At 40.2% G+C, this 14,343-nt stretch overlaps 1 protein-coding gene across 1 annotated transcript in view; it reads left to right on the top strand.

Annotated features, from left to right (window-relative positions):
• The window catches only part of WDFY4 (WDFY family member 4), a 262,852-nt gene that overhangs the window by 143,954 nt on the left and 104,555 nt on the right, over window positions 1–14,343 (top strand). Inside the window, 1 exon segment of the mRNA XM_065893727.1 lies at window positions 9,050–9,127. Within this exon segment, the coding sequence (XP_065749799.1) occupies window positions 9,050–9,127 (78 nt within the window).

Genomic DNA, 14,343 nt, shown 5'->3' with positions numbered 1-14,343 from the left:
CTTCCTTAAGGAGGCACTGAGACAGCAAGGCAGAGGCTCTTTAAACCAGATCTGCTTTCCCTCTCAAATCTCCACACGGCCTTCTGAGGCCCTTGGTCCTACTTCAGAGGTTCTCAAACTCTTTAACACACAGGCAGTTGCTAAGCAAAGGCTATTTTGCTCCAATAATCAATGCAGAGCTTTGCTCTGAATTTGTCTCCCATCCATGTGCCATATTCACTGCTTCCCAGGCAGATGGGCCTCTGCCCTTGAACCGCCCTCCTCATCTCCACATCCAGAGTGTGACAACTTTTCAGGGCATGAAAGGTCTCAAGAGCGATTGCAAAGTAATGTTTGCTTAGCACTGTGGCAACACACAGGGTGGAAACCACGTGGGAGAGACTCACGTGATGGCAGAATCCAAGAAGTCATCTTCCAGCACTGCCAACTCCCGTATTGTTGGAGTCACTCATCTCACTTGTCCTCAGCTTCCTCTTCCGTAAAATGGGGATAATAATAATACAGGTTTGTCAGGTGGCTAAATATTAAATGTGATAATGCAAATGGAAACTCCTTTGTCAGCTGTGAAGTGCTATGTGCAAATTAGTTAACTGGATGTAATGTTGAGAGAACGGACCAAGGGATAACAAAAACTTAGACTATCAACACTTTTATATAACTCATCAGGTTAGGTCCCTGGTCAGGTCCCTCTCCCATCCTCCTAATCCACTATTCCAAGACTTCACCCCTGCTCAGCGATCAGGGGAAGCAGAGCCATCTTCCCCTTTACTCTACCCTGGAACTGGAAGCCATCAAGTGTGAAGCACCTCACTCTCTAGTGTTCCGCTCACACACTCATCCACATCTGCACCCATCCTCAAGTCCTTCCATCCAGCTTCCAAGCATGAGCCCTTCCTCATGGCTCAGGTCAGCCTCTACATGGGCTGCTGATTCCATCCTGTCTTCTCTTATCCCAAGGAACCTGTGCCACCTTCCTCTTCCCTTTGCTTTTCAACTTTCTCCCATCTACTGCCAAGCTCCCCACAGCCTAGCAATACACTTGGGTTGTATCCTTCCTCTTACATTGCATGGCCCTACTCCCACCTCTTTTTTTCTCTTCTTCAGATTCAGGTTTCTTAAATGAGTTGGCAGTATTCATCGTCTCCATTTCCTTATCTCCAAATTTCTGGTTGACTCGCTGCCGTCTAATCATTCCTCTGAAATAACTTGTAGAAATTACCAAAGACCAATTTCTGTAGACAAATCCAAGACATTTTCAGGCTTCATCCTACAGGGCTTCTCTGATGCACTCACTGTGGTTAAACAGCCCTGGGTTTCTATGACATTTCTCTTTCTGATTTTCCTTAAACTTTTCTAACCTTTCTTCTCCTATCCTAAACTTTGCAAGTGTTCCCGGTTTCTGACCTTGACTCATCAAGCTCCTCTCTGCACGTACTCTCCATGAGGCATCTTATCATCTCTCCGGGTTTATTTATCATTTGATTGCTGGTGGCTCACAGATCTATATAGAACTTGGAACTCTCACTTGAGCTTTCTTCTAGGGATGTCCAGCTGTGCCACTGGTGCTTCAAATTCAACATGTCCTCATATCGCTCAAACTTGCTCTTTCTCTTGTTTTTGTGATATCTATTAATTTTTCTTAGTTTATCTAATTTAATTTGTTCCATTAGGCAAACTAGAAATTTTAGAGGAATTCTTACCCTCTCATACAGTCACCAGTTTATCCCAATTTTATTTTCCATGTTCTTGAATTTGACTCCTCTACGTGACCCATTCCACCCTGTGAGCCCTCACTTGTGCTGTCATGATAGTGTCCTAAGGGAGCTCCCTACTTTTAGTCTTGTCTTCATTAAATCCATCCTTCAAATTGCTACCAGAGCCAGTTAGCAAAAATGCTAATGGGACCACATCAGGCTTCTAGTTAAAACCTCTCATTCGAGATTCAGCTAAAGCAGCATCTCAACCAGGGAGCCTTCACTGAACACCGTGGTCTCCTCTTCTTTGTGCTGACTGTGACCTCTGTCACCATGTCCCAAACATAGCTCTGTCTCAACATTGGCCATGTCGGCACATAATTATATGCTCTTCCACTGGACGCCACAAAAGTAGATATGGGGCTCGTCTTTGTACTGCAGGGCCTGGAAAATGGTAGGTGGACAATGACTGTTGGTTGAACTTAACAACAGAGGGAAAATTTGAGGGTAGACATGGAATATCTGAGCAAGGGTGTAAACAACACTGGGCTGCAGCTATTGTCGATAGGGTATTTATTTGAAGAGTAAATATGATATATAACTGAAATCATATAGCATTTTCTATAACTTAATTCAGAAGAGACCATCTAGGTCAAAATTTTCAACTGATCTTACCCATGACTTACACCCAAATAGTCTCTGGGTGACCCTTTTATGAAGTTTCATTTTACTGTCTCATCTTATCTCTATAATATCTCTTTGGACTAGACAGAGGAGGTACTATTACCTTCATTTTATAGATGATAAATTAAATTGGAAATAAGTGATTTGCCCATGGAATGTGGCTGGTAAGGGCCGGGAACCAAGCTGTCTGGACTTTTTGATTCTATGTGAAACACTCTGATTTAGCAGCGCTCAGAACAGCATGAAAGTTTGAATATCTTTTCATATATCTTGCCGGAGTGTCCCTGCCTGAAACTCCCCCCACTTAACCCCCTGGGATGATCCATACCAGGCCTGTTCTTCGGTGAGGTAGCACATTCGTTGTTTGACAGGGGCTGCTTTGTGTCCAAGTTCCCCCACAAGTTCTCTTCTCCTGCCGCACATCTCCAAAGCATCATATTAGAAAAAAGACTGGGCTTTTGCCTTAGATGTAAAATTAGATGTAAAATTAGTCAAGTTTGTCAGCATTTTATGTCACTTGCACTGCTCATAATGATTGTTACTTGTAAATGTGTATAAACGTGTAACAGCAATATTAAGGAAAATTTTGTAAACAAAAAAAAGAAGAAGAAGGAAAGAAATCACCCTATTCCCACTACTCCAAAACAGTAACTGGGGTTTTAAAAATTATATTGTTTCCATAGTTTTGAGTCTTTGCTGGTAAATACTTTTTTATTTTATTGAAGTATTAGCACACATAGAATAAAAGTGTTCCAGTCATAAATATACAAATTTAAGAATTTTAGTGGCATGAACATGTGACCCCTACCCAGATTAAAAAATACAACATTCACGGCTCCCCAGAAGCACCCCCCACTCCATGCCCAATTCTAGTCTCTAGCACCCCCAAAGTAGCCAGTTTCCTGGCAGCTAATATCATACATCAGTTTTCCACTTTTTACTTTTATGTGTGTGAAATAACATATCATATGCTCTTCTTTCTGGCTTATTTCATTCCAAACTGTGTGAAATTTATCCGTGTCTTTTCATGAAGTAGTAGTTCATTCACTTTCATAGCAGTTGACCAACATTTTCATAGAGTTCTCAGACTTTTTGGTCTCAAGACCTGTTTACCCTCTTAAAAATTACTGAGACTTCAAAGAGCTGTTGTTTATATCGATTGTATCTATTGATATTTATCATGTTAGAAATTAAAACAGATTTTTAAAAATAAGACATTTATTAATTCATTTTAAGATAGCCGTAATAAATCCATTATATATAAGCATAAATAGCATTTTTGATAAATAACTAGATTTTTCAAAACAAAAAATTTTGAAAAGAGTAGTACTGTTCTATATTTCTGCAAATTCTTTAATATCTATCTGGCTTAGAAGACAACTGGATTCTCATATCTGCTTCTTTATTCAATCAGTTGTAATACTTTTTTATTTATTTTTTGGTTGAAATACATGAAGAAAATCTGGTCTTTCACAGATATGTAGTTAGAAAAGAAAGGAGTATTTTAATAGAATTTTCAGAAAATTATAGATATTCTTCTTTGATACTACACCAAAATTCAACAAGTAGTAGTTTCTGAAAGGTTACTTGAAACTTTTATCAGTGAAATTTTTGTACTCCGTTACAGTAAAATGTATTGATTATCTTGTACTTTGAATGGATATTGTAACCCATACATGATTTGTAACATGCATTGGAGCATGCAAGTAACATACAACGAGAATATTGCTTCCCTGAGTTACGAGATCTCCCAAATGTTGACATGTTTCATTATGCAATATGGAAAGATCATATTCATATACCACCAGTTTTATCAGAAAAATATTTATCTACTGAGAAACTGTCAGGCTCACAGAGGCAGGTACAAGCTTTTCAACATTCTGATATTCGAAATTTGAAAGCCCAAATTTCATCATAGGCAGAAAATACTGTCAGTGGTTTTATTTGATATGACAGGTTCACTTTGTTCATTTTCAAGAAAAGATCTGCCAGATATCCAAGTCTTCATAACTAGTTTTGTCTGTCAGTCATTCTTTCAGATTAAAGTGATCAAAAGCAACTAGTTCAGCTCACAACTCTAACAATCATATGAGTGCTTTTCCTTGAAATGACCATCATGGTTTTTGGTGTTCAGAAGTGCTTTACGCAGATTTCCCATTTATCACACAGACTATTAAAAACGACTGTATTCAAAGACTGAGATTTCATAAAATTAATCATTTGTACTGTTTCATCAATGACATTCATTTTTTTTTTTTCAAAGTTTTACTTCTATGTAGCAGGACCCTTTTACTTTTCCATTTTATTTATTTTTTAAATAAATTTATTTTTGGCTGCGTTGCATCTTCATTGCTGCACGCAGCCTTTCTCTAGTTGCAGTGACCGGGGGCTACTCTTCATTGTGGTGTACGGGCTTCTCATTGCGGTGGCCTTTCCTGTTGAGCCCGGGCTGTAGGTGCACAGGCTTCAGTAGTTGCAGCACGCGGGTTCAGTAGTTGTTGCTCGCAGGCTCTAGAGCACAGGCTCACCAGTTGTGGCACATGGGCTTACTTGCTCCACGGCATGTGGGATCTTCCCATACCAGGGATCGAACCCATGTTCCTTGCATTGGCAGTGGATTCTCAACCACTGCACCACCAGGGGAGCCTCATCAATGACATTCTTAAGTGAAGATTTTTTTTCTCCTATGAGTTCCTAGTGGTGAGGACTACATGTAATGATTATTTTGGAAATTGTAGATTCACATGCAATGGCAAGAAATAATACAGAGAGATCCCATGTACCCTTTATCCAGTTTCCCACAGTGGTATCATCCTGCAAAACTGTAATACAGTATCACAACAAGGAACATTTCCATCACTACAAGAAGTTCTCATATTGCCCTTTTGGGATTGTCTTTTCTTACTCAGCATAATTCTGTTCAGATTCATCCAGGTTGTTGCATGTATCAACAGTTCATTCTTTTTTTTTTTGTGCGTTATGCGGGCCTCTCACCACTGTGGCCTCTCCCATTGTGGAGCACAGGCTCTGGACGCGCAGGCTCAGCGGCCACGGCTCACAGGCCCAGCCGCTCCACGGCACGTGGGATCTTCCCGGACCGGGGCACGAACCCGCGTCCCCTGCATCGGCAGGCAGACTCCCAACCACTGCGCCACCAGGGAAGCTCTATTACATCATTTTTATGTGGGTTTTTGTGAAACAAAAGTTTTTAATGCTGATGAGATCCAATTCATTTTTTTTCTTTTATGCTTTTGGTGTAAAATCTAAGAACTTCAGCGATTTGTTGAATGAGAGCAGTAAAAGCAGACATCTTTGCTTTGTTTACAGTCTTAGAGAGAAAGCAAAGCATTTATTGTTTCACATTAAATATCATGTTAGCTGTGGGGTTTTGTAGATGATCTTTATTATGTTAAGGTAGTTCCCCTCTATTCCTGGTTTTCTGAGAGTTTTATTATGAATGAGTGTGGAATTTTGTCAGATGCTATTCTGCATCAGTTGATATAATCATGTCATTTTCTTCTTTAACCTACTAATATGGTAGATTATCTTGATTGCTTTTTGGGTATTTACAAGCTTTGTGTTCCTGGAATAAACCCACTTGGTCATTGTATGTAATTCTTTTTATGCATTGCTACGTTCTATTTGCTAATATTTTGTTAAGAATTTTTGTATCTCTATTACAACAGCCAGGACATGGAAGCAACCTAAGTGTCCATTGACAGATGAATGGATAAAGAAGATGTGGCACATATATACAATGGAATATTACTCAGCCATAAAAAGAAATGAAATTGAGTTATTTGTAGTGAGGTGGATGGACCTAGAGAGTGTCATACAGAGTGAAGTAAGTCAGAAAGAGAAAAACAAATACCGTATGCTAATACATATTTATAGAATCTTAAAAAAAAAAAGCAAAACACATACTCATTCTGAAGAACCTAGGGGCAAGACAGGAGTAAAGACGCAGACATAGAGAATGGACTTGAGGACACGGGGAGAGAGAAGGGTAAGCTGGGACTAAGTGAGAGAGTGGCATGAACATATATACACTACCAAATGTAAAATAGATAGCTAGTGGGAAGCAGCCGCATAGCATAGGGAGATCAGCTTGGTGCTTTATGACCACCTAGAGGGGTGGGATAGTGAGGGTGGGAGGGAGACGCAAGAGGGCGGGGTATCAGGATATGTGTATATGTATAGCTGATTCACTTTGTTTTACAGCAGAAACTAACACAACATTGTAAAGCAATTATACTCCAATTAAGATGTTTAAAAAAAAAAGAATTTTTGCATCTCTATTCATGAAAGATAGCTTTATTTTCCTGTACTCTGTTTGTCTGGTTGTGGTGTAAAAGTATAAGGGTATTGCTAGCTTCATAAAACAAATTGGGAAGTGTACCAATTTTTTCTATTTTCTAGAAGATATTTTGTAAAATTTATGTTAATTCTTGCTTAAATATTTTGTAAAATCCTCAAGCAAAATCATATGGACCTGGAAATTTATTTGGGGGGAGTATTTAAATTATGAATTCAGTTTCCTTAACTGTTATAGTCTATTCCAATGATATAATTTATATTGGTTGAGATATAGTAATTTATGTTTTTGGAAAGGATTTGTCCATTTAATCTGAGTTGTCACATTTATGTGTATGTAGTTATTTGTAATATTCCCTTGCTATCTTTTTGATGTCTGCAGGGTCTGTAGGGATAGCCTCTCTTTCATTCTTTATTTTGGCAATATGTGTCTTCTTTTTATCTTTGTCAGTATTTCTGCAGGTTTGTAAGTTTTATCGATCTTTTCAAAGAACCAGTTTTGTTTCAATGATTTTCCCCATGTTTTTCTGTTTTTAATTGCATTGATTTCTGCTCTTACCTTTATTATTTCCTTACTTCTGCTTGCTTTGGGTTATTTTTCTCTTTTATTCTAGTTCCTTGAGTGGGATCTTAGATTGACTTAAAAATTGTACTCTTTTTTTTTTTCAGATAGGCTCTATGATACAAAACATTTTAAAATTACATCATTTAAAAATATTTTAATTTAAAATCTTTTCATCTATATTAGGGTAAAATTGTATATATTTAAGATGCACAACTTGATGTTTTGATGCACATATACATTGTGAAATAATCACCACAATCAAGGTAATTCACATAGTTACCTTTTATTTTCTGATGAGACCACTTAAGTCCTAACTTCTTAACAAATTTCGAATATATAGTACAATATTGTTAACTAGAGTCACAATGCTGTACATTAGGTTTTCAGAACTCACTATTTTGCATGACTGAAGCTCTGTATCCTGTAATCAACATATCCCCATTTCTGCCTCTCCCCAGCTCCTGGAAACCACCATTCTACTCTCTACTTCTATGAATTTGACTATTTTAGAGTCCATATATAAGTGAGATGCAATGTTCTGACTTATTTCACTTAGCATAGTGTCCTTCAGGTTCATCTATGTTGTTGCAAACAGCACAATTTCCTTCTTTTTAAAGGCTGAATTTTATACATACATAAAACATATAGATAGTGAACTTTGTGATGATTTTTTTTCTTTTGTTCTGTTAATGTGATGTATCACCTTGATTGATTTGCATACATTGAACTATCCTTGCATCCCAGGGATAAATCCTACTTGATCACGGTATATGATTCTTGTAATGTGCTGTTGAATTCTGTTTGCCAGTATTTTATGGAGGATTTTTGCATCTGTGTTCATCGGGGATATTGCTCTTAAATTTTCTTTTATTGTGGTGTCTTTGCCTGACTTTGGTATTAGAGTGATGCTGGCCTCATATGATGAGTTGGGAAGTATTCCCTCTTCTTCTATTTTTTGGAAATTTAAGAAGGTTTGGTATTAATTCTTCTTTGAACATTTGATAGAATTCTCCTGTGAAGCCATCTGGTCCTGGGCTTTTCTTTTTTGAGAAGAATTTGATCACTAATTTAATCTCCCTATTTGTTATTGGTCTGTTCAGATTTTCTAAAATTTAACTCTTTTCTAATGCATGCATTCGGTGACATATATTTCTCTCTCAGTATTGTTTTAGCTATGTGACAAATTTTATAAACATACTGTACTATGTATTTTTTTAAATTTCCCTTGAGACTTACTTTTTGATCCATGGATTATTTAGAAGTATATTGTTTAGTTCCCAAGTGTTTGGAGATTTCCTGTTATTGATTTCAGTTTGATTCTTTTATGGTCAGAGAACATATTTTGCAGGTTTTAATTTTTTAAAAATTTGTTGAGATTTATTTTATGGTCCAACATGTAGTTTGTCTTGGTATATATTTTGTGGGGGCTTGAAAAATGTGTATTTTACTATTGTTGGGTGCACTATTCCATAAATGTGAGTTACTTGAACATTTTTAGAATTCCACTTTAATTTATCTATTATATTCTAGCTTTTCTAGTTTTTCTTGGGAGGAAGATTTATCTGCTACAAGCTAGTTCGTCGTAGCTGGAAGTGGAAGTAACCCATAAGCATGTATGTGAGTGTGTATGTGAATGTAACAGCATAGGTGGTACATGTATTCATGAGGTTGTGATTGATTTGACCAACAAATCCTGTAACTCTCACTTCCCCCGACAACTGGTCAGAGTAGAGAAGTTCTTACCTAAAATCACAGCTGTTACTAGTTGTGACTTGTTTTGTCTCTTTTCCAGGACTTCATGTCATGTATCGAGAACTACAGACGAAAAGGACAGGAGCTATATGCATCTCTGTACAAAGATCATGTACAGGTAAGAAACAAGGCAATTCCCTTCTCTGCACAGTAGACCAGAACCTACCTTGAACCTGAAATAAAGAATCATAAGAGCGTTTGGTTTAAATTCTAAATTGGCTAAGCCAATAATTGGTCATCAGTGAGTCAGTCCTACCTTCATGACCTGTGCCATGGGATTTGGACCCACACTGTCAGCAGCTGAGGAGATAGGCAGTGTTTCCATCCACTTATCTACTCATTCATCCATTGGGCGCCTCAGATCCTGTGCTAGGAGCTAGGGGCACGATTGTAAACACAGCAGACGTGGGCCTCACTCTCGGGTAGCTTACTCTAAAGGAGAGTTAAATAAGTGCACAGATAAATAGATCATTATAACTTGGAAAGAGCAATAGACAGGGAAAATACAAGTATAATGGGAGATTATAACAGGGGGAAGGCTTAATTTGGGCAGATCAGAGGCCCTCTCCAAGGAATTGATCTTTAAGTTGAAATCTGAAGAAGGAGGAATATGGACTAAAGTATTTTAAGGAAGTGGTTTTGACTAAGGGGAGGGAATGTGTGAAGCTCCTGAGTCGGGAAAGCACTGGATGTCATCAGTTAACTGGAAGAAGAGGAAGTGACTGGGATGATCTGAGCTGGGAAGGGACAAGGGTGAATGAAGATGAGGCAGGGCCAGAGCAAGCAGAGTGGCTTGCTGCCACTGTAGGGGTTTGGCTTGTTCTCCTAAGGACAGTGGGTTGCCACTGATGAGGGTAGATTTAGATGTTGAAAACCTCTCTCTAGGAGTGATTTCTGTACAGTCCAGGTAATGAACACTGGCTGTCATGCCAGGGACATCTTTATTTGAATCTCAGGTCTGCCCCTTCCTAGGACTGAGCCTAGTCTGAGCCTCAGGGTCCCCATCTTTAAGACAGGATAATACTGCCTACCTGTAAAGATTAAAGAGTGAGTATGGAACACCTAGACAGTGGCTGGCAGGGAATAGATGTCCCATATGTGGTTAATGAATGGCTAAGAAGTTCATTTTTAGGTGGTATTATTGATGTTAAAATTACTAAAAATTTTCTAAAATGATTGCTAGTAATAGAACACAACAATAGAATTAAAACTTCACAAATTATATTTTTACTTTACAATTTCTCTGTGCCAAAGCCTTGCTAGGTGTAGGAAAGGCAGAGATGATAATGATACTCGTCTGGTTGAAGGTTCTTAACACTCAGTAGAGGGACCAGGAGTAAAGAAATTAAAGCAGGGTGATAAGGCCAATACTAGGATGTTGTACTACAAAGAGAGGAGCAGTGGGGTATAAGGAACCATTGGGTGTGCCTGGGGTAAGGCGAGGTGTGAACGAATGGTGAAACAGTAGTCCCCAAGTTCAAGGGAAACAGAATAGGCTCTGATCAACTTAAGCCAAGTAACCTGATCCAGTTCCCTCCGTATGTGCTTGTTTGGGCGCCCACAACGTGCCCCCACGAATAGGGATTTGTGAGATGCCCAGCGTGCACCCCAGAAACATACAGACTAGCGACACAGCCTCCCAGGCTGTGCTACATAAGGAGGTGGGCAGTTTATCAGACATGCCGGGGTGGGGGGAGAGGCAGTTTGGGGATAGGTGTCCTGCTGGCTTATATTTGCGTGTTATCTGCGCCCCTTGGACAGGACCTCGCATGTGAGTGCCTTACTACTTGAATTCACCAACTTCGTTCAGGACTAGCAATATGGCTGCTAAATTCAGCTGCCATTGGGGGAAAAGTAAGATGAATCATTTAGGATTGCATCCTTTATTTAGGGATATCCCCATCACGCTTGTTCCATTTCAAGACAGAGGGTGTTGTTTATCTAAACTGTCAAATCAGCATCTAGTCAAGAGTTTGACCATTTCTCTTCTTATGGTTGGAAAAGCCTGGAAGATTTGGTCATGGCTAGGAGAAATGTGCTCTGTGGTAACTGGTGGATTTCTGCTGAAATTTGAAAAACTGAAGGTTAATGGGGAAGGACAGAAGAACCTTGGCAGAGGCTCTGAGCCCATAAGGCAAGGGTCCAGCCTCCTGGAACATCAGTCTGGCTTATTTTCAGCAGCGGGCCTGACTGGGGCTCAGAGAGTACTTGAGAAAGTGGGACAGAGTTTTACTGTTGATTGAAGTATTTTTGAGAAAATCAGCATTTTGAGGCTAATCCATGAGGATACTTTCCAAGTGTTTAAATATTTAAGACAGATCGTTTCGATGTTTAAAAGAATGCAGGTGTTATCACCGTCTGCCAGAGATAATGGGGTCTGGAGTGTTCACCCCGCTTTCTTTTAAGGGGTGTAGTAGACTTTCCCAACGAAGGCCCCACTCCACTTCCAGAGAAGTCAAGTCCAAGTTCTGGAAAGAAATCAGCCTTGTGAAATATGCCATGTTCTTCAAGGACAGCTTCTCCTAATTACACTCTGCGAGGTCCTTCCAAGAGGGTGGAGATAATGAGGTTCAAGGGCCCCCGCCCACACGGCTCTCAGTAACAGGTTGCGTAAGACTTTTCCAACTGGGCATTTTACTTAACCTGAGAGGTCACTGGCGATGCAGGTGCTCACAGCATGACAAGATAGCGTCACCCAGTGCCCTGGAAGCTAACCCAAGCATCATCAGTATACCTCATCATCCCATCACCAGCAAGTCGTGCAATTCTGATATTTAATCTCCCCAATTTCCCATCACTCCAGAAGTGCCGACGAAAACAGGTGCCTCTGCTCTGGCCCTGCCCAGATGCCCCTTTGCCATTTCCAGTTACATCTGTTCTCTTCTCTGTGGTCCGGCTGCTCTGGCTCTGCTCTGTGATATATCCAGGCCACCTGTTCTTATACTGAGTCCTCATCATACCTTACAGACACACCTCATTTTGTCTGTATTTTTTTAAAAATTACAGCTTTTACTGTTTAAAGTTCTGTGCAAGATGCCTTCCACCCCAGAAATGGCCTTTCTTTTAGTGTGTGAGGGGCATTGCTCTGTCCCCTCTCTTTTGGGCTCTCTGGGGGCCAACAGGCTGTTTCCATTTCTTGCTCAGTCTCTATATATCCATTACATTTTGGTAACAGCTCTTTCAGATGTAAGTATCAGAAACTCAACTCAAACTGGCTTAGGCAACACACGAAATATTTTGAAAAATCCAGGAGAACATCACAGTTCAAGAAGAGCTGGATCCAAGTATTCAAACTCTGCTTTAAGGAATCTGCCTCCTCTCTCCCTCTCTTTCTTTTCTTTCTCTCTTTTTCATACACACACACAAACACATGTTCACACAAACATTAAACACACAAGTGTATGAGATTACTAATATGTTTTAGGTAACGAAGCACATGGAGGAGAGAGCATTTGAGGCTGGCATGAACTCATGCTCTGCTCCCCAGTCTGTACATCCTGGAACCAGGCAGGGCTCTTATAAAGGGTGGGAAATTATGTAACTTGCACAAAGGGACTGTCTCATTGCTGAGAGGCCTGCCTGTAGGCTGGGTATGCCTCAATGCAGATACATCAGGTGCCTTTTCCTGATGCACATAAGGTTGGCCAGCGCAAGGTAAGCAGCCCTGAACGTGTACACATCCACCTCTCTGCAGTCTGCTCTATACGGGCTCTAGAGACAACCAGTTCCAATCCCAGAGAATGATGCTCAGTAGCCCATCCTACAACCATTCATCACCCACTGAAGCCAGGGCTGGAGTCAGCTGCACCCCAGCACCGGGAACTGAAAGTAGGGACGGTCTGGTTGCCAAGAGGAAAGTCTCAGTGATGCTACCCAAGAGCTTCTATTCAGCCGAGAATCATAGCTGCCTCTGATACACCAGCATCCCTGCCCCTGTGTCTGGTGTGGCATTTGGCCCACTCGAGGTTTGGACTGAATGGGGACCTTACCTTGTGCAGAAGCATGGGCATTACAGAACACCTTGCGGGTGCAGGAGCTCAGGACTTTCGCTTATTCAGTCATCTCATGTCCTTTGTGTTGGGACCACATACAGCCTTCCATCATGGACTAAACAATCATTCATCTCTGAGGGATGAATGAGGGATCTTATCCCTGACACACATCTGTCTAGCTGCAGATATGCAGGCAACACGTTTGCCCTGTGATGAAGACTCAGGCAGCTGTGAACCTCCAGCTTGCATAGGTGGAGCCTTAGGGTGGAAGGGATGCTCTTAAAAGACTAATTGGAAACCCCGGATGAACAACCCAGTAGCTTGGGATTGTCCGTCCTCCGTGAAGCTCAATATGGAACTACAGATGCAGCAGCAACCTCCCAGGAGCTGAAATATTGTCCCCAAACACGTGTTCATTTCATATAACCAAATCCCTATAAAAGGCTTTGGATAGTCATTATTTTTCTGGAGTTTTTTATTAAACAATTGGCGTACTTGTAAAATGCTATAACTATTTAGGATATGAATTTAAGAACTGTGGAGAAACAAAATTATCTTGTTTTGAAATAGAATTTGCTTTATTCACAATAATAATACCAACTGCTTAAGCTGGGTAAGGCACCGTATTAAACTCTGGAAAATATTGTCTCATTTGATCCTTACATAAACCCATGGTTTTATTATGGTGGTAATATTACTAACTGAATTTGACTGATGAGGATGTTAAGTCTCCTTCAGATTAAACTGCTAGTGAAGAGCAGAAACATTGTGGCAGCCCAGGTTCATCTGACACCAAAGACCAAGTACTTAGAACTATACCATCTCTCATGTTTTTGTGAGAATTTTCAGGTTCTGAGAACGATTTTCCCATTCAAAATGGTCTAGATCTAAGTCTGCCAGTCTTTGAAGTAATACTGGCAGACATCACGACTTAATGAAGTGATACCAGGGCCCTAGGAAAGGAATCAAGCACGCAGGCTAAAGTGAAGGCTCTGGAATTAGACAGGCTGGGTTTCAGTCTTAGCTTGGTCACCTGTTGGTCCTTGGGGAAGTCACTTCTCCTCTCCTAGACTTGGTTCCTTCATGAGGATAATAGAAAGTACTTACAAGTTCCAAGACTCACTTACGGTGTCATTGTGTAGAGGAAACGAGATAGAGCAGGTGAGAGGCTCAGCCTCGTACATGACAATGAGTTTCTTTTCTCTTTATGTTACTTTTGTGAGGTCTGTGCTTCTTGTCCTTAGCACTTTCACCTTTCAGTTTTCTGAAAAATTAAAATGTAGGGCACATACCATCAAATATTTGAATAGTTGGAAAAGTTCACCCTGCAGACAAAGTTGAT

This window comes from Phocoena phocoena, chromosome 16 (assembly GCF_963924675.1).
Source record: "Phocoena phocoena chromosome 16, mPhoPho1.1, whole genome shotgun sequence".
Lineage (NCBI taxonomy): Eukaryota > Metazoa > Chordata > Mammalia > Artiodactyla > Phocoenidae > Phocoena > Phocoena phocoena.
The sequence above is the reverse complement of the archived record's forward strand: the minus strand, read 5'-3'. Positions and strand labels throughout refer to the sequence as shown.